Below are 26623 nucleotides of genomic sequence, written 5' to 3' on the forward strand. Positions count from 1 at the left end.
GCGGTGGGCTACATGGGAGTTCAGCAACATAGCCATTACGCTAACTGCTGGTTCCTCATTCAGCATTTTAAAACATAAAGGAATAACTATGCGGTCATTGGGAAAGTCATGATGCTTTATGCATAGAAAGACAGAAAAGTTCATCATGACTTTTCCAATGACCCAATAGCATGCAGAACAGTAAAGTTTATAAGCTAAAGCTCACCATCCAAATCTGCTTTGGACAACATGATAAAGATGTGTCTGTTGGGTTCCCTCAATCCATTTAGGGATGATCTGTCACTGACTAGGCGACAGTTGTTACTTCTTTTTACTATAATGTGTGAATGTGTGGGTGTAGGTTTATGTCATTTTACGAGAATGAGAAGCAAAGAATATGAAAGATTTTACCAAGTTGTAGTATTAACTTATATGTTGGTTCTTAATCATGAATGGTAAATGCATTTATTTTACGGTGTTGTTGTGCATTTGTGGAATGCTTCTATAAATAAGTTGATTAGAAAAGAAATTTGTGAAGTTTAAGCAGCATAATGTGCTAAAACCTGGGAAAAGTTAGAAATGGAGCAGGTGATAATATGGATGAGCGCAAAGAGAATGTTTTAAAATAAATAGCACTTGGATGACCTGAGATGTCAGAACTGGGGAAAAGGGTGTGTGTTTGTCAATATATCCTTCATGTTTTACAGACTCCTAAGGGAACAAGAAAAGATACAATTTCACCTTTTCTGTGCCAAAACATTTTAATTATATCTTCTTCCAACTACAGCGGTTCAAAAAAAAAAGAGCTGACATTGATGCATGTGTTGATAAAGCTGCAAACATTCAAAATGAGATTAACAAAGATTTTGAGCAAAGGGTGACAGCTAATTTTGCACAGTATTCTGCATCTAATTCAGGCCAGCGTAATAATAGAATATTTTATAACTGTTTTGTTATTCAAAAGGACTTTTATGATGCATTTATGTCTGTAGATATCTTTGGATCGTACTCAAAACGTTATCTGTTTTATCTGTTTTATGGCTTAAAACTGCTTGCATCTGTGTCGTAAACCCTGAAACAATGTTGAAGGAAAAAAAAAAAACAACTCTTATTATAAGTTGTTTTTCTTGTGGGTCTTGTGTTTTATTTTTATAAGTCATACTTCATCCTTGGGACTTTTTGCGCTGCCTTAATTAATCTTGAATGTACTAGTTAGAGAGGGTACAGAGACAGCAAACACATACTTCTAATATTCCTTAGTATGCAGTAATAAAATGGCCAAGAAAAGTTATATTCAATTTATTTAATGGATAAAACTGTAGTTTCTTTATGTTCTTGAGCTCCTTTGAGCACATTTCAGTGTATTTCTTTTCTCTTCTATTCTCTATTTGAAGGCAGCTGACAGTCTTCTTTCACTTTTCTTTTTGTTTGTGAAATTTTCTTTCTTTTTTTTTTTTATCCACTCACTTCTCCATCTGCTTTCACTTTTGTTTGCTTGGGCCGTCTCTCATCCCAACTTGATAATGAGGAATGCAGTGTGACCCTGACCTCTATCAGCCCATGCATGACCTTCTGACTCTACCATATAACCTTTGACCTTCTCTTTGACAGCTTGATTAATTACCCTGTGTTATGATTTATGAGTAAGTGCTATGTAAAAATAATAGACAACAGGTGGTCCTCTGAAAACTTTTTGTGGCATGTTTTCTTTTACTGACTAACTTGATGAACTATTTGAAGTTGGAAACTTAACTGGGATAATCTATGTTGGTCCATATGATGATATTTTTATATCATGGAACACAGAATTCAGGAGCTGAAAGTTGAAATATAGTCATGATGAACTTTTTACAAAATATTAATAGGATGCTGTTACCTAAATGCACATTGCGAATTAGCACAAAAAAGAGTCAAGTGACATTTCAAGCATTTCAGTCCCAGGTCACGTCTTGAGAAAATTGCTGAAATAATGGAGGGGGCATTTTTCAAGCAGAGCTGCAGCTCCAACAGCTATGTTTACTTTAACGCTTCACTAGTGACTTCTGATTGGTTGTCATGACCTCATCTCACTGTTGCACCTAGATGTTGCAACAGTAGCATATACATATCCTTCTTGTGAAAAAGATGAGAATAAACACAACATATATCTTTGAGAAAAGATGGACAGTGGTTTGTCCATTTTAACCATGGATAGATGTAGTTTGTAGGTAAAAGACTTTTGAATTTCATTTCCTTTGAGGATGATCACCTATCTTCTTTCAAACCAAGCAGATAGAATGCTGAACTTGAAAATATGATTGATAAATTGTGTAAAATGATCTCTAACAGAGCCTTGCCAGAAGACCAAAATGGAAAGTTCCATAGGTCAAAGGATTCTACTCTGGCCCCTGACCTCGCTGGTCACATGTGGCTTGCAGTATTGGCAAGTTAATATGCAGAGCAGAGTACTTTCAGCTGATTTTTTATTTAGCCAACCACAAGAGATTTAAAAAGATGTAGAATTGCTCCTATTTCCCATTTTCCTCATAATTGGTAATTAACTAGAACAAATTTTCACTTTTAGCAAGGTTTCATTTGAGACAAAAAAAAAATACAGCCTGGTTTGGGTCAAGCATTTTAAATTTTATCTATTTGCAGAATCTTCTTGATATGTCCATTTTTGTACTGATTTAATTTCTCTTGAAATTAATTTTTTCTTCTTCAATGCTTTGTGTTTGGCATCACCTGTCTGTTTTAGACCTCTGTGACCTAACCCATCATTTATTGACTGAATGATAAATTAACTATTATTTATCAGTAAGTGCATCTATAAACTTCCAAGTAAGAAAGGCCTGGAGGCCTGTATATTCTGTTTATATCACAGCAAGGACTTGTGCTGAGTATAATGCTCTGTCTAGCAATAAGCCTTTTTGAAAGTTTCTGATTAGGATCCCATGGCTTATGCCTTCTAAACACAGTTTGGAAAATGAAACTACCCTTACAACTACAAAAAGTACAAAAGTATAGGAAAGGGAATATGGATGAGTTAAACAGATAAAGCATACTTTTACCAATGTCTGCCTTCTGGATCGCCTTGATCTTCTACTACAGTATGCAATCAAACATATGAGTTAATTAACAACTTTATGTATGCTTTGTCTCTTGAACTGTTGGATATTGGAATTGATTTGGGTAAATCATTATAAATGATTCCATAAATTTTATTTATTTAGTTGTAGAATGTTTGATAATCAGTTTGATCATTTTGTCTTGCTGAGAATAACAGAAGAGACTTCCATTTATGTTTGAAATGACTTAACTTTTCATCTTATGAAGAATTTGGCATGCCTAAGGAATAATAAAATATAAAGGAATATTTCAATATAAAACACTTAAGTTATGAAGGCTTACTTATTAAAGTGGCAAAGCATAATTCTTTTATAATATTATACTTGATACCTGATTTAATAGTGTAGTTTCATAAAACTTTATAGGTGTATTCATTGAAGTTCACAATACTTATATGTTGTTATATACTGTCTGAAATACTGGGGAGAGAATCACTTTTTTAAAATGGTACTTATTCTGATTTTTGCAGGTATAAGTTGGTATTATTTTATTAAAGCAGTTAAATATACTTCCCAACATTTTGTCTCTCTCTGATTTGCTTTATTTGTTTTGACTTGTTAGTTTCCATATGTTAACATTGACATGGCAGAAATCTTCAAAGCTTATATAAAGAGATATTTGTTCACAAGTATAATGTATGACAGAGAAAAGAAGAAAAAAGTTTTACGACGTGTCTGTGGTTAGAGCATGTATGTGGGATAGTTAACGTTTATTTTGTTACTCTTGCTTTTTCCTACTTATTATAAAAAGGTTATGAATGATCTCTGTGAATATTTCTTTTAATAGTTTATCAGAAAAATTAGTTGAAAAATATGTTAATTTTCTTACAGAACGGTAATTGAATTTGCAACAAAGACATTTACTAAAATGGGCTTTCATTTCTGCAGAAAATGTTCCTGAATATTTCTTGATTGTTATTATATTAATTGGATTGGCAGTCTGAAATATCCAAAGGATGAAATATTTTCTAAATAATTCAGTGTTTAAAGAGAAACATTCACTGCTGAAGCCTAAATGATAAAAATTCTTTAATTGATTTGTAGTGGCTTAAAAACAAAATCATTTTTCATATGTGGGCGCCTCCGTGAAAAATTGACATTGTGCCTTCATAAAATTGAACAAATGAGTCGTGTAATTTTCAGTTACATAATCAATATCCCAGACAAATACTACTTCTTTGGTGATTTATGTATATCTATTTTTTATATTTATTTAGATGAGACAGATTTCAGAGCCCTTTTAAAAATCAAGGAGGCGCAATAATGTTTGACATATCCTAAAAATGAAGTAAAACTTCTGCTCAAATAAACCTATTTTATGAACATATTATTAGTGATTAAGTTATTAATAAAAGTAGTTTTGTAATTCTGTTGACTATGATTTTGTTTAAAAAGTTGATCTTTATTTGGAATTCATTCATTGTGCAAAGATGATACTCATGTTCTATCAGTTTCTCTAAAGTTTCATGTCATTACCTTGAGTTTGAAGTTTTTCATATCATTAAAACATAGCATGTACTTATTTTCACCTCTAAGAATTTTAAGATTGTATTTTGAGCCTGCAAACTCTTAACTCACGTGGGAGTGTGAAGGGTGTGTGCATCTATCTGTGTGTGTGTATGCGTGCGCGTGTATGCACGCGCACATGTTTAAAGTTCAATTCACTCAGAGAAGAAACTGACAGGAGACCACTTACTCATGGTACAGCATCTAGTAAGGAGGCAATTTTCTTTTTGGCCTATCGTGACCCTTTTTGACTATGTTCCTCACACCAGAGACAGTGAACTGAATGCCTCTCTCACCCTGTTCAGCAGAGTGCAACAGTGTTCTTTAACTTACTTTTAGTGGGAGGAGAAGTTATAGCTGAAATTTGAGAAGGGCGTGAAAAGTTGTAAGTGGCACAAGGAAGAGGGGTAGGAACTTCCTTCAAATGTGATTTTAATAACTAGTCAAGTGTGTCCAACTGTAGAAAATCACGAAGTGACAATCTGTCTACCTGACAGTGATCACAATGAATTACAAGACTTTTGAATAGCTATACAGATTAGAATAAAGCAGGACCAAATAAAATATCTTTTGTTTGTAAAACTTTTGACTGAACAACTAAGAACCTAAAAAGAAAATTTAAAAAACACACACCAAAAAAAAAAAAAAAAAAGTAAAAAACTTGTGCTTTGGTATAGAATGTTTAAATGAAAAACGTGTATTATATATGCCTTTCACAAAAGACATTTATCTTAAAGTTTATTTGAATATCTGTTGAAGAATGTTTGGTATTTTGTTAATCAGTTTGGCTTATTATGTAGTTTTGACACATGTGAGATAACTGTCTTAACAGTCCTTTCTATAAAATCAGAACTTCAATGATCTTGAGCCTTCTCAAACCAAATTTTGGTTTTAGACAATAACATATCTGATTGTGGGAAGGGAGAAATTAAAATAATCCTGGTGAAGTTTGAAAGAGTTTGTGAAATAACATTATTTAAAAAAAAAAACAAACACATGCAGCAGTGTGGCTTATTTAAAATAAGATAATTTAATTCATGCTAATAATAGTTTATTGTTACTTTTATCAGTTTTTTTTTAAAATATCACCTTAAGGCTAGATTGGCCAAAAATAGTAATTATATTTTAAACTTCAAATAGATTTTACAGTTATAGTTTTTGAAGAAACATTGGTACATACTTTTGTTTTAGGGAAGATGATATTTTATAGGCTTTATTTTTGTATAGCTCTTTTTTTTTTTAATCATATTATAATACATTAAATACATTTAAATATGACCTTCCAGGGTTTTTACAAGGACATACTTGGCACCCACAGTACAGAATGGAAAAGAAAGATCTATATAATAGCTTCAAGAATTTATGTTGTCTATGTTTCTCCATTTTCTTATGGTTGTTTCATCAAATATAATATAAATACCAAAAAGTTTCCAAATTATTACCATAGATATATGTTTGCCATGCTAGAAATAAATCAGATAGAAAAACATGTTTTACAAACTTTTAAAAAGCTCCAAGAGCTCAACAAGCTATATTTTTTTAAACTTTGAAACTTTACTTATTTCCTCTTACTGGTTCTTAATAAGAGAAATAGTTATGGTAGTTTGAAAAATGAATGAATTTTCAAGATGAAAGAGTCACTTTCATACATTATGATAAGGTATCAGTTTATTTTGTTTTATGATTTATCTGCCCTCCTAACAGAAAAGATTTAATTAAACTCAAGGTACACAGGTAGACATCATATGTCTCTGATAACATAGACAGGTAAATTTGTGGAATGTTAGATCAGATTTGTTCCTTTTTAATTGCGTATTCTTTTATTCTGTTCAAACAAAAATTACTCATTATAGGGTAATTGTAGAGAAAAAGTTCAACAAAAGGTAGTTTGAATTATAAGTTCCAATTTGAAAGAAATTATTTTGTTCTCAAAGTATATATCATAAGTATTAATGTGGTTTGAAAGTATAGTTATTATTTGATCATTTAGTTTATGAATTTTGGAGTTCTGGAAGACCTGAATTACTTTCTTTTAAATTTAAGCTTTATAGTCTTTATTTTGCAATGGCAATTTTTATTCTTAAAGATATTAATACTTATTTCCATACACATAAAGGCAAACAATTTTAAATGAGGATTTTTTTGGGGGGGGGAATTCAGACTATAATGTTTCTTCAAGGACTATTGTAGTGAATAAGTAACCATAATAAATTACTTAGTCTGAGATTTTAGAACTTTTTATGAATTGAGATGGATCCTAAGATTAAATTATGTCACCTTCTTTCATTTCAAAACAGGAAGGATATGGAGTAATAGTACTGAATCCCAATGAAAACTATATTGAAGTAGAAAAGCCAAAGATACATGTACAGTCGTCTTCTGATAGTTCAGATGAACCAGCAGAAAAGCGGGAAAGAAAAGATAAAGTGTCTAAAGACACAAAGAAGCGACGCGATTTCTATGAAAAGTATCGTAACCCCCAAAGAGAAAAAGAAATGATGCAATTGTTTATCAGAGTAAGTGAGATCACTACTTTCCTTCATTATTTTCTTTATTTTTATTTTGCTTCATGCAGATTATTTGTCTCATTTGTTTTTAAAGAAAATGTTAATACTTTCATTGTCAGCCATTCATTTCCCATGGTTGTCTACTTGTATAAAATGTTTCCTGTGTTTTCGAATTACAAAATGCATTATTTTTATTCAGTGTGACATTTGATAGAAAACTCAAATGCAAATGCTATCTCCTTTTCATATATGCTGCTTCAAGGAAAATTTCCTAAAATAATTTTGTTGTGATGTATGCCGAAAGAAGAAAACTTTCCTGTCCAGCCTTCCAATATACTTTTTTTTTCCCTTTAAGGTGTTATTCTGTTGTGTGGTCTGTAAGAGAGAGAGTGCATATAGCCTAGAAATTTCTAAGGCATATAACCTGCTGAATTAATAATGTACTGTATAAAGTAGTATTCATCTTGGGTGGTATGTTTTACTGGATAAAGCATTGTTCTTCTATGAGCGACCTTCTATCCTCAGTGTCTCAGCCTAACTTCTGAAGACAGAGAGAAGGAAGAAGAATTATTACCTTAATAAATATTTAAGCCAAAATACTTCAGAGATAGTGTAAGCAGGCACCTCTGTCTTTTGCTCTTGTTATATGCAGCAGACCTTTGCACTTTATAACCCTACAGCATGGGAATCTTAGAGCAGTGCTGCCAAGGATTTCTAACTCTGTCAGGGGCACAGACAGTCTTACTACCCTTGGACATATTCTGCTTGATATACATCCTGTGCCTTATATACATGACACAGGTTTGTGCAATTTTTGATGCCTTTCTTATGGATGCTAGAAGTTTAATAGCGAAGCCTATCAAAAATGCTGCTGCACAAGTAAAACAGGAACTTGACATAGTCTTCAAAAGTAAGAAATTGAGAACATTTACACATAGACAGATTAGCATCTTATGAATTACTCTTTAGGATTGTAGTAACACTTCAGGTTATTCAACTTGAGCTATGTTTACATTTACTTTAAAAGATCATTAGTAAAATACTTCATTCTGTCTGCAAAGGGAAATATGTTACTAACTTTTGTTTTCCTTATTATACATAGTTCATAGCATAGTTGTTTTAATTTCTGGAATCATACTTTAAAAATTCAAGATGTTTGGTTATTGGTCAGTCAATTGAGTAAGTTAGGACAGTTAAGCAGTAGTGAAAGCACCTACAAATTCTAAAGACCCCCCCCAAAAAAAGTTATCCTAACCAAGAATACTTAAAGCACACCATACAATGTGTTAGGCTGGTATAATATTGAAATTTCAGAAAAGCATTTCACTGTTTCGTATGTATTTTCAAAAACAAAAGGAATGATTAGATTTGGAATCAATAAGAACCTTCTTTGCTCTAGCGTAGTCACAGCTCCCCCTTTGCATCATGGTTGTGATCTTACCTTCTTTACCAGGTGCCTAAGCTCCCCACCGTGTGATCCACTACCATCTTATGATAGAAGAAAAAATTTTTTAAAGATTTCTCTAATATGTAGATTCCAGAAATTATTTTATAAGGTATTTTTGAATATTCAAACCATTGTGTATTCACTTACTTAATGTAAAATGCAAACAGAAGTGCTCTCCTATGTTGTTTTTGATTTCTTCTTTCCTTTGCCTATGACATGTTGAAATTAAACATCTATTTCAGATATCTGTCCTTTCTGTTTATTTCTTCCTTTTCTCCTTATTTTGTCACCATCGCTTTGATTTTTTTCTTTTGTTTTGCAGCTCTATGTTCATTTTCTTTATTCTGTTTTTACGACTGCCTCATTTATCCCTGAATCTAATATTTTTTAAGCATGGAAAAAATTATTTTTTAATGTTTCTTCATTTTTAAGAGCTACTCTTTTTCCTTTTATCTTTTTTTTTAATTCTTTTCTCTCTTTTACATTCCTGCCATTTGTATGTTTTCTTGTATCTTTTTGCCTGTTTTTTTCTTGTCCCACTTCACTCATCAATTCAGGTTCCCACTGAAAGCATTCAAAGGTAAAAAGAGACTCACATACACAACTCTACTTTATATCTGACATTATTTATGAAGTGTTTTTCTTAATAAACACCATAAACACCCTTTCTCTTAACATCCTCTGGAATTGAGCAAGATAGCAGAGGGTTGCCAGTGCTCTTCAAACACACTTCAAGATAGTAAGGATTGCTCCTACAGTGAAAAAGAGAATGGTTCATTATACATAAGTTGAGTTAATTCTTAGGTAATTTCAATCCACTCAAGAAATCACTTATCCTAGTGCCCTTCTTCCCTGTATATGTATAGACTGTGGTGTGTGATGGGGATAAGTTAACTTAAAGTAACCTCTTAAACTGAAATTATTATTTTTTTATTATTATATATTCTTGGTAACTGCATAATAGTAGGTGGATAAAATCAGTTTAGTCTATTATAGTTAAGAAAACATGCACAAATGTTTGTCTAGAATCACATAGCTACTATATGGTGGAACTAAGTATTTCAACCAGGACTTCTAATTGCTATAGATTCTTGCCTCATTACTTCTTTACCACATTGTTCTATCATTTGAAGATAATGTACATCTAAAATATGAAAATTAAACCACATATATTAGAAATATGATATAATAAACTATCTGATGATGAGCAATGTAGATTTTTGAACACTTATAATTTAATATATACTATTAAATATATATACACATTTAAAAGATTGTATATATTGTAAAAGAATATGCATATATATATTATTAAATATTATATATATATTATTAAATTATGCTACTTGATTTTTTGTGAAGAAACATCCAAGCAAAACCAAGCAAACAAGCAAATAAACAAAATTACATTGTTGGGCTGTCCAACATGATCCAGTGGCTGAGATTACATTTCTAAAATCAATGATTAAAAACTCGATAGGCTGAGATTAGCCTCTTATTAATTAATTTAAATTAACACCAACAGAGTATCCCACAATTCAACAATTGATCTAAATGTTTTCATTTGAATATGTAAAAAATGCCATATCCTGTGTGCCTTTTCAGGTATATCATCACAGAACTAAAATTATGGAAGAAAATGGAAATATTTATCCTGACCTAATGCCGTTCCTGTTTTACACATTTGCTCCAAGAGTACAGGCAGGCTACTGTGCTTGCTTTACCTATACTCATTTTATGCTTTATCAAATCTGTAACTTTGCTTCCTGTTCTTTCTCTTAATTCTATCCATGTTGTCATGCCTGGCTGAAATCCTACCTCTGCCCTCACTTAACCAGTGACCTCTCCTTTGTAAGACTCATGGAAGTCAGTATAATTAATTAACTTATATGGAATTCATCATGTCTTGTCTTTAGATATCTCTTATATTTTTGTCTCAAAACGTTATTAATATTACCTATATATTTTTCATGCCTCTTCACTGGATCTCCCTATAGTCCTCCAGATTGTTGAACATGCTTCATATATTTTGCCTCTGCATGTCAATCCTTAAAAATAAGCAGATAGGAGCCATTTTTTACAATAGTACGGAGCATATTCTGAGAGAACTATGATATGATACTGAACCTACTCATTAGAATTTAATCCCCTGTAAGGAGACCAAACAAAAGATGAAACTTTAGTCTGCAGATGTCTAGATAAATGGACCTGAAGTTTAGGAATGAAGGTTCTTCTGGTCTCTACCTGAAGCATAAGGGGAAAAGTACTCAGGCTAAGGAAGAAGATCAGCCATAGAACCTTTCAGAATTAGGTAGAGTAGAAGCAAGAGTGACTTGACGTGATCTGTCTAATGTTGGGCTGGAAGTACCTGAACATCTCTTTGCTTGGGTGAGGCTTAGTTGTGACTGTGCTGATGAGAAGAAAGATTGGCCCCAGTGTGTGAAATAAAAGAAAACAAAAATAGATGCTGAGGATGAAGGGGAGGGGAATTAGAGAACCACAGAAGGGCAAGTCCAGACGTGTAGAAGACATTTACAGGATAGGAAGAACCTGGCATATACATCGAAGATACTCAGATATTTATGGATTGATTACTTATGGACATCTATCAAAAATCTTATTCCTTCACATGTGAGATATTGTTTAGTTTTCTGACTAATTTTTTTAGCATTTATGTGAAGTTTTGCAATTGTTCAGCAACAGCTATCTCCGATAGATTGAAGCTGTCTTTTTAAACATACATTTCTGGTGTTTTGACTGTAGTATGTTCACAGTATTGATGAGGACTAACAAATGTCACCTGCCTCCCTTCTGAACCTCTCTTCTTCTGTACTAATGCCATTGGAGTCTTGTATCAGCTGTTTTAGTAACCAACTTCACTTTATTTGTATTATAAACAATGATTGTTTAATCTCTGGAATTATTTTATTTTCCTAGTATATTCAGGTATTTGAATTGTCTCATTCTTTGGTATCTAATAAATAGCCAATCTCCTTTTAAGTTTTTGTAACTATCTGGTACACAAGGGCAGAAGTAGTGTATAGGCCTAAAAACTTTAAGATTAGCGAAGTGTAACCTTCTTTTACTTACTAAATGAGTGCAAATAGACATGATTAACTAGTGGATTATGTAGCACATTTCCAATGCATTAGGAGCAGAACATGAGAGATCAAAGAACTCACTGTTTTATGTGGCAACTTTCCTTAACTATGAAATAATGTACTTGCTGGCATATATTATGGCTTATTAAGGGGATTGATTTGGTCTAGGCAATAAACATCATGTCAGACATGCCTGGCAGGAAAACCTGCTTAATATGTTTTGTAATAAGATGGAATTTTTTGTTCTCAAAAACATCTGCCAACTAAATTCAAGAGTGAAGACAGAAAATGTCATCAATTTAGTGGTAATCCTATAAATTTAGTTTCTTTTTGAGCAACACATATCAAGACACACAAAATTCCCACTGTTAATCACCACTGGATATAGTACTTTGTAAAATGATGAAACAAAAACATTTTATTTTTATATAATGTGTTAATTAATTCATAATGAATTTTAATATTTCAACTGATAAAATTTTAACAAGCATCTTGCCAACAGATCATTTTTTAAAGCATCTGTTTTTTAATGTGTTGGGTTGAGAACTGAGTCAAATGGCTAAATATGTACATATATTCTTTTAAAAAACATATTTCCACCCCCATAACTACAGATACACAACTTTTTCCCCTTAGACCACCAGGGGCTGCTACTGTTCATATTTGATTTTGCTTCTCTTAGAAACTGAGTACCCCAATCCTAGTACATCTTTAGTTTTCTTTTTTGTTTTTGGTCTTTTTTTTTTTTTTTTGACCCAGAAATCTTCTGCAGTATAACTGGGAAAAAAATAAATAAAAGGCTTACATAGTATCGAGTAATCAGTATAAAACTTTATTACTGTAATGTTTTCTCCATTTCAAGGTACTTACGTTTTTCTAAATCAACATAAAGCCTATAACCATTGAAAGAAGATTGTGATTTTTATTTCCTGTTTCTAGTGTACGAATAGCATTTAGAATCCTTCAACTGTGGAGATACAGTATAGACCTGAATTTGAATTTCAGCTCTTCCACTAAATAAAGTGTGACTGAAGTTAACTTTCCAATACCTCAGTTTTTTCTCTGGAAAATAAAATGATAATAATACATGTAAAGCCAACGTACTCTCTTACATGTAGTATTAGGGCTTTAGGGCCAATAAATAGCATCTTATTTTCTCTCAGTTTGAGAAGCAGTAGAGAAAGAACCCACTTCTCATAGTCCCCTGCCCTTGGACCTTTAGGTACCTTTCTGGGTATTTTCTCTGCCACCAACCACTTCTCAGTTCTCCAACACCAACAGGGTATCCAACAATTCAGTTCAACTCTGACATTATTTACCTAGATTTAGTGTCAGTTCTCACAAGTCAAAGGACTCAGTCTGACAAGACTGGCCCCAGATCAGACACCAGTTACACCTTCTGAGGGAGTCAGATTGGATATTCAGGTTCAGTAGCTTGCTAGAATGGCTTACAGAACTCTAAAACATGGCTAATTACCAGCTTCTAAGCCCTTTTGCACATTGGTAGGTCAAGCTGAAGGTTCTCACTCTCTAATAGTTTGGTCTTTTGGATAACCAGCCTCAATCGAAGTTATATTGGGCTCTACCCTAACTCATCTCGTTAGTGTGAACTGATACAAAGGAATTTTTATGAATGATGAAAGTCAAGAAATTCCAAGTGTTTCAGGAGCTCCCTTCCAGAAACCAAGGCCAAAAACCAGATATATGTTTGTATTATATCACAGAGTTATTCAGCATCAGTTATTCAGAGTTATTCTTAGTTTGGAACTCAATGAGCAATATCACATAGGAATCAGAGGACAAAAGGAGATCAAAGCATCAGCTTGACTCATTGATAAAGTTCAGCTAGAAAATTTGACTTTGGCCTATAGCTAGTGAACTGACTTCCTGATATATTCCCTTTGTTTTTCACTTGGTGGGAAGCAAGCTTAATTGAAAGATACCCATAAGACTGAATGGAGCATGTTCATTTTCTCCTAAGTGTGCAAATCAAATGTCATTACTCCTGTGGAAAAGAACAGTGAGGGACACAGAGAAACTAGGAATGGATGCTACTCTAATTGAAGTGTCTCCCTATCTGGCCAGAGGTGGAGAAGATCCCTCCTACCTGATAAGAATGAGTACCTAATAAAAGAACACATTACTATTATTACTTGCATTTCTAACAACTCAATAAAGTAAAGTAGTATTAAAATAATTCATCTTTTCACTAAAGCATACCTAGTTTCTTCACTTTAAAGTTTTCATTAAAAGGGAAATTGTGGTAACAGCAGATGGTGTCATGGTTATGCTGCTGAACTTCTACATGGCTGACCACAGTTCAATTCCAAGACCCGGAGGCTTGAAATTCATGCCAGGTGTGTGTGCGTGGGTGCCCAAAATCCCTGGAGGAGAATGGAGGAGAAAGGATTGCAACATGGCCACCTCCCCCAGGGGAAGTGATTTCTCACTATCTGTCTCTCTGTCAAACGTATGTGTCATATAGCAAAAATCTCTCTAAAAATAAATAAATATAAAATAAAATAAAGTGAAAGAGGAACTGTGATCAAGCCTGATTACAGAGAAAGTGGCCAAAAATCATTTCATTTTAAAGCACTAAAATGTCCATAACTGCATTTTAAATCACCAGAAGTTAATGTTTATATTTTCATATTGTATGCTTCCAAAGCCTAGTAAACAGATTTTTAAATAAAGATTTGATGACTAAGCATTAGTTGCTTATATGAACCTATGAAACGAGACAAATCTTTGCCTATATAAATATGCCCTTTTTTTGGAGAGGTTTTTGCTATAGGGCGTGTGCGCTCGCCAGATAGACAGAGAGAGACATAGAGACAGAAAGCAAGAAATCACCCCCCAGGGGGGATGATCATGCCTCAATCCCTTCTCCTCCATTCTCTTCTTGGGATCTTGGGCACGCACGCACACGCGCCTGGCGTGAGTTTTTTTAAGCCACCAGGTCCGGGATGCGAACCGTGGTCGACTACGTGGGAGTCCAGTGACATAGTCATTACACTAACTGCTGGTTCCTTAAATCTGCTTTTTAATATTGACTAGTGTGAGAGTGGAGGAAGAACTGTTATTCTATATATATTATGATTGAAATGTATTAGCACCCAGAAAATTAGTACATTGTGCTGTTCACTCAATGGCAGTTACAAAGTGTATCAAACATTTTGTGAATTTGATGAAACTCAAAATTAGATCTAAAATAATTACATCTGTAGATTTTAGAACAGAAATTACAATAAAGATCAAAGGTCTTCATTTATGGATTTTGGGTGGACAGTGACCAATTCTAGAGTGGTGGGGGTTCTATTGTAAATAATATTTATGTAGTAGAAAGAAAAGGAAATTCAGAAGTAAAGAGATGTATGTTATAATCTAAATGCTGCTGTTTACCAGATGTAACTTTAGGCAAGTCACTTCTCTGTGTTTTATCTATAAAATAGGAAAACTAATTTCTAATTGACTTTTATAAGGAATAAATGAAATAAATTAGCATATTTTTTTAAAAGTCAGATAGCTATAATTCAATATATTCCCATTTTCTTTCTTTTCTCTCCCTTTCCAGTGGGAAATATGGGAGGAAGTGTGGTTGAATTAGGTCTTTCTCCATTGAGTTATAGTAGATGATTCTCAAATCTTTTTACCTAAGAAACAGAGGTCTTTATTATTGGGTTGTCGGAAAACACGATGCAGTTTTGCAACAGAGGATGCTAGTTCACGTTTGGAAGTACTAGAGTCATTCACACCTATGTTATTGCTATGCCGTTTGTCAGCTGACAGTTCTAGCTTAATCAAAAAAAAATAAGCAATTTGGTTGAGTTTTGGAGATTTTACAAACTGAAGATGGAAGACAAAACTCTGCATTTTTGTCATATTCTACTCTTTCACTTCCGTAAAGGGAAGAACACATGTCAAGCTTGTGAAAAGTTGCATACAGTTTATGGTGACAATGGTATATAAGAATATCAATGCCAAAAATAGTTCATGAAATTCCAAGCTGGTGACTTTGATCTCAGTGACACTCCTTGGTCAGAGAGGCCCACCAAGGTTGATGATGACAAAATAAAGGCATTCATCAAGTCAAATCCATGTTACACAACACAAGAAATTGCAGAAACATTGAATATACATCATTCAGGCATTCATGACCACTTGAGGAAGCTGGCATACGTAAGGGAACATATGAACTCAAAGAAGTTGATTTGAAAATGCATATAAACATCTGCGACATGCTCATTAAATGTGAGGAAAATGATCCTTTTTTGAAGCAACTGATAACTGTTGATGAAAAGTAGATTGTTGGGACCAGCAGTTAGCATAATGGCTATGTTGCTGGACTCCCATGTAGTCGACCATGGTTCACATCCTGGACCCGGTGGCTTAAAACTCACGCTGGGCACATGTGCATGCATGCCCAAGATCCTGGGAGGAGAATGGAGGAGAAGGGATTGCGGCATGGCTATCCCCCCTGGGGGTGATTTCTCACTTTCTATCTCTCTGTCTCTATCTGGCGAGCGCACGCACCCTATAGCAAAAAAAATTCTGGCAAGCACATGCGCCCTATCGCTAAAAAGAAAAAAAAAAAAAAAAAAAAACTCTCCAAAAAGTAGATTGCTTTTGACAATTTGGTGCACAGACTTGGTCCCAATGTGATGTTTCACCTCAAACAACATCAAGAGCAGACATTCATCAAAGAAAGGCTATGCTCTCAGTGTGGTGGGATTTTAAAGATGTGTATTTCAAGCTCCTACCAAGGGACCAAACAATCACTTCAAATGTGTACTGTTAGCAGTTGGACAATTTGAAGGAATCCGTCATCCAGAAACGTCCAGAGCTCGTTGATCACAAAAGATCTGTGTTCCATCACAACACGAGACCACACACCAAACAACAGTTTGATCACCCTTCGAAAATGATTTGAGCTTGAATGGGACACATTGCCACATCCACCGTACTCGCCTGATCTTGCACCACCAGACATCCACTTGTTTCCTCTCTTCAAAACTCCTTGCGTGGTACAATGTTCCATTCTGATGAGGCTGTAAATTAGCACCTTGTTCTGTTTTTCACCAATAAAGGCAGGTCCTTCTATGAACCAGGAATTATGAAGCTACTGAAAGATGGCAAAAGCTTATCAAGCAAAACGGGTAATAATATATCATTGATCATTGTTCTTTATATAAGTGAATGACCTTTGGAAAACATAAAACAAATATGTCATGATTTTTCTGACAACACAATACGATATGTTCCAATATTATTACATGCTTAAATATTATTAAGCCCATTGAAGGGTTTTTGTTTATATGAGTCATGTTTACCGATGTTTACCATGGAGAAATTAAAACACAATTTTATAATATTTTTAAAATAGCAATAAATCTATTACATAATGACATAAGTAATATATTTTAATGAGAAATACCTATATTTTCTAAAACAAAAACATAAAGTGAGAAGTGTGACATTCTTAAGTCTCTTTAATATCTGGCTTAATAGAAGACAGCCAAATTCTTACATCTGTGTATTCATTCTCTTGCGTTATGTTGTCTTCATTGTATATAAAGAATATCTGACCTTACACAGATAGGTGGTTGTAAAAAGAAAGGAGTTTTTGTTTGTTTTTTAAGAGAAAGATTTTTGCTATAGGGCGGACACATTTGCTAGAGAGACAGAAAATGAGAAATCACTCCTCCCAAGAGGAGATGGTCATGCTACAATCTCTTCTCCTCCATTCCTCTCTTGGGATTTTGGGCATGCACATACATGTGTCCAGTGTGAGTTTTAAGCCACCAGGTCCAGGACTCAAACCGCAGTTGACAATGTCCAATGATAAAGTCATTACACCATCTGTTGGTCACAGGAAGGCCTATTTTAATAGCTTGGGTTTTGTGGGTTTTTTTGTGGTCACAAATAAGACTTTTTATTTGTCACTTTTAAATGTCTGAACTTTAAACAGATTATTGGACTGGTGGCTCATATCCATCAGCTCGTTCAACTTTGGCACCCATCTCATCCCCAGTAGCTTTTCCAGAGCTACTGCCTTCACCAGGAGGTAGTAGCTCCATGAGTTTTCCCAATTTGAACTTGGGCTTCTTAAGCATTTTTACTTTTCTGATGAAGACAACATGGAGAGGATAGATGGATTGGCAAGCCTTTTCTAAGTCCTTTACAGTGCTACCTGGAATCCGTTTATTGGCCACTTCTTTCAAGTCATTTGTCTAAACCTCCCAGGTCATGATTTCCCTCATCTTCTGGATTTGGTGGACCTGCTGATGCTGGGCATAAGAGGTCTTCTGTTATCTGATTGTTGCATTTTTTAGTAAACTCAACACAGAAGAGATGAAGCAAATGACCATTGGTAGTCTTGACATTGACATGAGCTTCAATCATGGTCTGCCAGTTTTTGACCATGGAACACATTTGTCATGGGTGAGATCCATGCCATGGAAGTTAGTCTGGCAATTTTTGCCCTGAACATCTTTAGTAATTAGCTTGAGTTTCCTAAATGTGATTTCGTTATTCTGCAGATCTGCAAGGCTCACTTCAAACACAAAGCGCTTAAGGCCATCAGATGCAATTTGAGTTCCTTGAGTTCTGCTAACTAGTGTTTTCCCAATATTTCTTATGTTGAACATAGCAGGTGCTTTCACATTATTACCAATCTTTTTAGAAAATATATCAACCACTTTCTTCTTGGCTCCCTTTTTGCTGCCTTTCTTAAGGCACTTTATTCTTGCCAATTGCCATGGAGCTACTCAGAGACAAAAGGCTAATAGCATTTTTAGATAATTGTGTATATATCCTTTCTGATGCTATATTAACATTCAACAAAAATAGTTTTTCAAAGATTAGTTTCTGCGTGGAATGTAAAACACATTTCATACTCTCTCATGAAAATGCATTGGTGTCCCTTATACTTTGAATGGATCTTTTATCATGAGTACTTTGTAACATCATTCATCTGATAATTTGGAAAATATCATTCCACTTAGTTATATGACTGTCCAAATGTTTACAAATTAATTACACAGTATAGAAAATATCTGTGTAGTAATATTGCTACCAGTCTTACCAGAAAAGTTTCAAGAATTGAAAAGTGACCAAGCTTATCAGAAAAATTACTAAAGCTACCAGAAGTCTAACCTTAACTACAAAGCTCAGTTTTAACGTTGGCAGCAAATAGCCATCAGTTTTTTTCCTTGGACTATCAAGCTTACTGTGTTCATTTTCAAGAAAGTATCTTCCCAATACACAAATCTATATAATCATAGTTTGTCTATTAGTCTTGCTAAAAAGTGGTGTTCCTGAGACCAGCAGTTAACGTAATGGCTATGTCGCTGGACTCCCATGTAGTCGACCGCGGTTCGCATCCCGGACCTGGTGGCTTAAACTCACGCCGGGCGCGTGTGCGTGCATGCCCAAGATCCCAAGAGGATAAGGGAGGAGAAGGGATTGTGGCGTGACCATCCCTCCTGGGGGGTGATTTCTCGCTTTCTGTCTTTCTGTCTCTCTGTCTGGCGAGCGCACGCGCCCTATAGCAAAAACCTCTCAAAAAAAAAAAAAAAAAGTGGTGTTCCTTTTTAAAAGTGGCTACTGTAGCTTGAAACTCAATCAGGTGCACAACTCCATTTCCTCCATACCACCACCATAGCATAGTTTGGCTCTTATTAATCAGGGTGCTCTAGGGAGACAGGAGCAGCACAATGTGTATACATGTATAAGATGGGATTTATTGAGGGCATCAGCTCACCTGATTATAACAGCTGAGAAGCCAGACCTTCAGATGACCATGAATTCTAGGTTGTCTGCAAGCCAGAGATCCTTGCATTCCTGTAGCATAGTTCAGTCCACATCCAAAGACTTGCACTAATGGTGCAACTCAGTCCTAGGCCAGAAGTCTGAGAACACAGTGGACTGCTGATGTAAATCCTCGATTCAGAAGGCAGAAGAGCCTGAGGTCTGATGTCCAAGGCAACAAAAGAAGTCTCCTTCTCTCCAAAATGGACTCACTAGGTCTTCTGTATTTATTCTGTCTGAGCCCTTTGTTGATTGGGTCATACCTATCCACACTCAGGTGAATCTTTATATCAAGTCCACTCAGATTCACATGTTAATCTCTTCTGGGCACAACCCCATGGACACTTCCAGAGTAATGCTTTATCTGGTTTCTTAGGTATTCTTTAGTCCAGTTATATTGACACCCAAAACTAACATCTCACATTTTCTGTGTGCCTTTGTTTTCCTCACTCAGTACATTAAACAAACATATTCTCAAGGGTGGAGACTTATGAAAAGTGTTTTTTTTTTTTCATTGACGTTGTTTGGCAATGAAACACATGTTTTCTTATTTATTTATTTTATTTTCTTCCATACATTCAATCACATTATTATTTGTCTTACAAAATGGATATTTCAACAGTGAATATTTCTCCCTAGTACTGTTGATAAAACTACGAAATATCTTCAACAGATAATACCACACCTCTTTGTGCCATTAATGCTTTGCCTCCCTGTCCCTCCCCCAAATGTCCTTCCTCAGACCCTCCTCTTTCACATACGCTATATCTGCTATTTACATCTATATACTGTGTTTCTATATCCTTTAGACAATTAGTTTCAGTCATAGAGTGCAAACACTCGGTATATATTAAGTGGGGACATACAATGCCTCGCCTTCATAGCATGGCTTGCTTCACTCAGCAGTAAGTCTTCCATATCCATCCACTTCCTGTCAAAAACCAGGGTTTTGTTGTTTTTTTATGGATGAATAGTATTCCATTGAGTATATGTGCCACAGTTTTTCTAACCATTCATCAGTTTGTGGGCATTTGGGTTGTTTCCATGACTTAGCAATCACGAAAAGTGCCGCAATAAACATCGATGTGCAAGCACTTTTCCGATTAAGTATTCTTCTGTCCTTTGGGTAGATACCAAGGAGTGGGATTGCTGGATCACATGGTAGTTCTATTTGTAAATTTTTGAGGAATCTCCAAATTGTTCTCCACAGTGGTTGCACCAATTTACATTCCCACCAGCAGTGTAGGAGAGTTCCCTTTTCACCACATGTTTTCATTGACATCGTTCTAGGGGATATTGGCTCTCCACCCCGCCTATGTATGGAAGTGAAGAATATGAGTGCTATGCAGTTTGGTACCACTACCTTCATCTGTGCTTAGTCACAGGCAGCAGTTTCATCGTCTATTGCTTTTTAACCACTAAGGCAAATGCCAATACTATGAAAAATACAAAGAATGTTTAGTACAAACATACTTCAAAAAGTTAATGGAAAAGTGGAATGACTACAAATTTATTTTGGTGAAAAAAATTTTTCAATTTTTCATAATACACATTGTCCATGAACTTTTGAAGACCTGCCACTTTATATAATAATGAAATTTTTGGACCTTGCAGACCCTCAGAAAGGTCTCAGGAACCCCCAGAAACCATATTTCTAGAACCATTAGTCTACATGTTTTTTCCAAAGTTGAACATAGAAACAATGAAAGAGAGCAGTAGACTAGAACTAAAATCATGTTTCTATTGATGCCTTACGTAATGCGAAACTAAGTCAATCTACATGAGCAGCTGTGTAAACAAAAACAGAGACCTAAAACAGAGTAGGACTAGTTTCTTGAGACATTTCAGATTCAGCCTTAGCTCTAAACCCTCTGGCTGTTCAGGGAGCACTCTGTGTGCAGTTGTACTTGCTCCCCCACTCTCACCTCTGCCCTTTATTGAAACTAAGATGTCAGTTTCCACTGACAGGGCCTGTAGAGTTTGACCATTTATTGACCAGCAGATGGCGTAATGGTTACATTATTGTATTCCCACATGGCCCACCATGATTCAAGTCCCAGACCCAGAGGCTTGAAACTTATGCTGGGTTCATGCGTGTTCATTCCCAGAATCCCGAGAGGAGAATGGAGGAGATTGTGGTGTGGCCATCCCCCTAAGGGTTGACTTCTCACTTTATGTCTCTCTGGTGAGCTCATGTGCCTTAGAGGGAAAATCTCTCTTAAAAAAAATAAAAAGATTTTGACAATTTAGAATTTATTTTCTACTTCTCCACTTCCAACAACAGAAGTACCTCGAGAATCTCTAGCCCATTTTAGGTTTTAGCAGCTTTTAACTTTCATTCACTTTTTTCCTCCTAAAATAGATAACCTCTTGCTTTCTAAAAGAGTCCAGATATCTGTGCCCACTTTCCGACTGCCTAATTTTCTACCATATTCTGCTGCTGCTTTACTGGTGCTGTCTCTGTTTTATGTTTATCATACTTTTTGTTTTGTTTGTTTGTTTTGTTTTATAAATTTGCTATAGGGCATGTTCACTTGCCAGAGAGAAAGAGAAAGTACCTTCCAAGGAAGTGTCAATAACCTGCAACAACTCTTCTCCTCCATTCTTCTCGGCATGTGGGACATGCACACACATGCACTGAGCATATTTTTCATGCTATTGGGTCTGGGACTGGAACTGCCATTTGGGATCCAGTGGCCTTTACCATCACTCCACCTGGCTGGGCTCAATTATCTGTACTTTGCATAAGACCAATCTATAGTGATTATGAGCTAGGTGCTGGCATGTGGTTGACACTCTGCTAACTATTAGCACTGTGACATCTTAAAAGTAAGGATAATAATAATATCTACTTAATAGGGTTGTTAGTGAGAAATAAAAGGTAGTGTAATTAAGTACTCTCTTAGTACAGAGTTTGGCACATAGTTTGCAATCAGTAAATGTTGGTTATAATTATTGTAATATATATAATTTATTACCTAATTTGCATCTGTCCTTGAATCTATGAAGCCATTTTCTTCTTAGTTCTCCAAATTGGGTTTCCTTGTTTCTTGACAAGATAAAGGGCTTGATTTTTTTTTTTTTGGTAATTGTCTAAAATACAATTAATTAACCATGTCTCTATTTGATTATGAATTTTGGCCCTTTCCTACTCCCCACACTTTTCTCCCTTTCTTGGGAAGAAGGGATAATTGACAACCCTTTGTTTTTCATTCTCTTTTTCTTTCTGAGGCCTTTGCATATCCATTTTTTTCCAAGTTAGAAGTTAATTGTTTATTTGGTTTGTTTGTGCACTCCTCATAAACAGATGATGTATAGAGATGTAAATACACTTACTCAGAGTTGTAGACCTAATAAGAGTAACTAAACCAAGGTTTGAGCCCACGTCTGACTGCAAAACCTGTTTTCACATCATATTACATTGCCAAAATGAGTATTTCCGTAAGCGGCTCTTTTACATTTCTCTTCGTAGTCATATGTATACATAACTGTGTGAATAGATAAATGAATCTTTCTTGGTTGGCAAGGCAACTGCTGTGATTAAAAAATTATATATTTTCTGCAATGCAAGGGTTTATACAAAAATTATTGTTAGGCAGGTTCAATGAGAAGATATATTGGGTCTAGAATCTGGGACTCATGTAATCCTCGCCTCAGGAGTAAGACCCTCTTGTACATTGTTTTTGCCTAAATCCCAGACTGTCCATCTGGATTGTGTGAGCTTCATCACAGTAAAAGAAGTTCGATATTGTTGCAGGTGAGGATGGAGGAAAATTCAAATCCGTTTTATAGAGCTGACTCAAAAGTGTTTTGTTTACTATAAATGATCTTTTCTTGTCTCCACTTCAATATCTGCTTGTTTGGGTAAATTCCCCTGTTCTCAGCCAATCAGCATGTTGCTTCCCATTCCCAACCCATGGTGTTTTAGCTTGTCTCAGCCACACATGGACACTATGGCTTTATCAATGGATGAAAGCACTTCCACATGCGTTCCTTATGTGTAACAGAGCAGGGCAATGTAACATGGTTACTGAATGACCTGAATATTTCTCTTATAGACTCATTTCAATTTGAATTATATATGTGCATTTATAAACATCACAGTGTTAAATGTATTTGTTTTGAGCATGAAATTACAGCTTAAATATTATCAATTTCATTTCAAACTCATATAATATTAATGTCATTCTCAATATTACTTTATTTAATTAAATACTAGGAAAAATATGTTTTATTTTATTTGAAAAGTGATGGACTATACTTTGTAATTATGGCTCATTTAGCAAAACTATGAAAATAGGGATACAATTATACTTGAATAGAAGTCTTTTTTGTATGTTTGTGTGTGTATTTTTTTTCAAAATTTTAATTTTCTTTGTTTTTTTAATTTACATTTAATCACTATGTATCCTTACAGTGTACAACATTGTTTTTTCCAGCACAAATATGGTGGGTATCAGTCAAGACAAAGATATTACCATATATGTTATCATCAGCAAATAATTTTTCATTTTTGTTTCAATTAAACATGTTGAGTTTTTTCGCTCCTGTTCCCCTCCCTCACTCCATTACCCACCCCCATGTTACCCATATTCTTACTATCTCTAGTATCTACAGTTGCCTTCCCTACTGCTATATCTTCCAAACTTTTCATTTCTTCTATATCGCGCAGACATTTGGTATATATAGAGTGGAGACATACAAAGTCTCTCTTTGATACTCTGGCTTGCTTCGCTTAGCATTAAGTCTGCCATATTCATCCACTTAGTGTCAAATGTCAGGGTCTCATTGACTGAGTAGTATTACGTAGAGTACATATGTCACATTTTTTTCAATCAACCCATCTATTTTTGGACATTTGGGTTGATTCATATCCTAGCAATTGTAAGTAATGCTGCAATAAATATAGAAGTGTGTTTTTTAATCTCTTTTTTTGGAGGTATTTTTGCAGTAGGGCATGTATGTGCACCCGCCAGAGAGAGCCTTGCCAGCACTTATCATAATTTTTTTTTTTAATGTTAGCCATTCTGACTGGAGTGAAGTATTTCATTGTAGTTTTGATATGCATTTCCTTTAGGACAAGAGATGTTGAGCATGTCTTCATATGCTTTGTGGCCATTTGTATGTCTTCTTTGTAGAATTGTCTGTTCAGTTCACTTTCCCATCTTTTAATTGGATCAATTATCTTTTTGTAGATAAGCTGCTTGAGATCCCTGTATATTCTGATGATCAGTTCCTTATCTGAGATATAGTTTGCAAATATATTCTCCCACTCTAAGGGTTGTCTTCTCACTCTAATTATTGTTTCTTTTGCTGTGCAGAAGTTCTCAGCCTAATATAGTCTCATTTGTCTATTTTTAGAACTATGCCCTGTGCTTTGGAGGTCTTCTTTAAGAAGTCTTTGCATACTCCAAGGTCTCTAAGAGTTTTCCTTGAGTTTTCTACCAATATTTTTATAGTTTGAGGTTTCCTGTTTAGATCCTCAATCCATTTTGAGCTGGTTTCTGTTAGTGGTGAGAGATGACGGTTCAGTTTCATTTTTCTGCAGGTTGATATGTAGTTCTCCCAGCATCTTTTTGCTGAAGATATTTTCTTTTTTCCACTGGATTGTCTTGTCCCCTTTGTCAAGGATCAATTGACTGTATGTTTTGGGGTGTATTTGGGGTTTTAAACAGACATCTGAAGGGTCCTCTATGAAGGCTCCCTAATTTCTGCTTGTCCTAAAGTAATTCTTATACCTGAATTTGTTTTCCTAAAAGCTTTAATTATTATCATTTGGATAGACAGCATGTGCATGTGTATACAAGAGAAAGAGAAAGAGAGACAGAGAGCATCTTGAGAGGATCTCATCACACCGCAATCTCCTTTCCTCAGTCTTCTAGCTCCTCAGGATCTTGAGTGCACAGGCACATGCCTTTTTTGTGTTCCTGATAAAACCCACAGTCAGCCTTGTGACTTTTAGCACTGCAACCCTGTACACTGCATACTGGACCATTTCAGCTAGATCCTAAAGATTTTAATAGAGCTTACTAAATGTCTGATAATTGGTATATTTCTGTGAAGTTTCTGAAAATTCTCTCTGTTCCAGAAAAAAAGTTTACAGAAGTCTATTATATTTGGTACCATTATATTTAATAATTTCAAAATAATTTAACTTTTTAAAATAGTCACCATTTATCTTTTAGAAATTCTTTTAAATATTCTCAGCCAAAGTTTCGTGTTTTTTGCCATAGCAATAATAATAATGTCAGTAATTTCCAGAGCTTTATAATGGATTCATAAACTTGTAAAAAGCAAATTTTGAGCCATAAGATTAAAATTTAACGTTAGAATCAGGGGTTTTTTCAATGATAAGTAAGTCTATTAAAACTAAAATCTATCTTAGTCACCATTGAAAAGTAGAACCCATGTTGGCAATGAGGCTTATTTTTTCCATATTAAAGGGAATGTACAATTTATTCTGCTCACATTTGTTTACTGTTTTCTATAAAGGAAGAAACTTATTTATAGAAGGATTCTACCAGACTTCCAAAAAATAATACATAAAAATTGAAAGGTATTTTTTAGACGTTCCAAGTCCAGTCATTTTTTTTTTTTTGTAGATATTTGATAAGGAAACTGAAATGAAGAGAAATTACATTTCTTGCTCAAAGTTGCACTATTATTAATGACAAAGCTGGTACTAAGTCCTAAATTTTTAAGTTACCATTTTGGTAATTGATATATTCATATTAGAACTATGTTTTCCCCGCCATTTATGTTCTGAAGTGACTTCTCCTCTGGTCTTTGTCTCAGTAGCTGGTGCGTGTGGGTGTGTGTGTGCACGTGCGCACGCACACATATGCACGTATGTACTTTTAGGCAAGGGAGGGGATCAGTACTTGTTCATTAACTGAGGTTTGAACCTAAAAGTTTGTTGTTCTTAAGTGATCAGTGTTCAGATCTACGAGAAAGAATATAAATGTTTAAATCTTGATGTGTTATCTGTGAATTTTAACAGTAACTTTGTACTTCTTTCTGTCCTGTGATTCTCTAATTCTTTTAAACAGAGGCAAGTGAAAAAATTCCCTCAGAAATTCTCGTACAGACTGTATACACTGCAATAATGCCATCAAAGAAAGGGCTCTTATATGTGCATATATATCTCAGCCAGTTGAGGATTGCTTG

General features: G+C 34.8%; 1 protein-coding gene across 3 annotated transcripts in view; it reads left to right on the forward strand.

The window, feature by feature from the left end:
* The window catches only part of ARB2A (ARB2 cotranscriptional regulator A), a 473507-nt gene that overhangs the window by 147953 nt on the left and 298931 nt on the right, over window positions 1–26623 (forward strand). For 2 of the 3 annotated variants that reach the window (XM_006164516.3, XM_027766701.1), the window contains exon 5: window positions 6890–7108. The exons of the other annotated variant lie outside the window; for it this stretch is intronic. In XM_006164516.3, coding sequence (XP_006164578.1) covers window positions 6890–7108 — 219 coding nt within the window. The remainder of the gene's footprint in view (window positions 1–6889; window positions 7109–26623) is intronic. 3 annotated transcript variants of the gene reach the window in all.

The sequence above is a fragment of the Tupaia chinensis genome, unplaced genomic scaffold, assembly GCF_000334495.1.
Source record: "Tupaia chinensis unplaced genomic scaffold, TupChi_1.0 Scaffold143642_1, whole genome shotgun sequence".
Taxonomy (NCBI): Eukaryota; Metazoa; Chordata; class Mammalia; order Scandentia; family Tupaiidae; genus Tupaia; species Tupaia belangeri.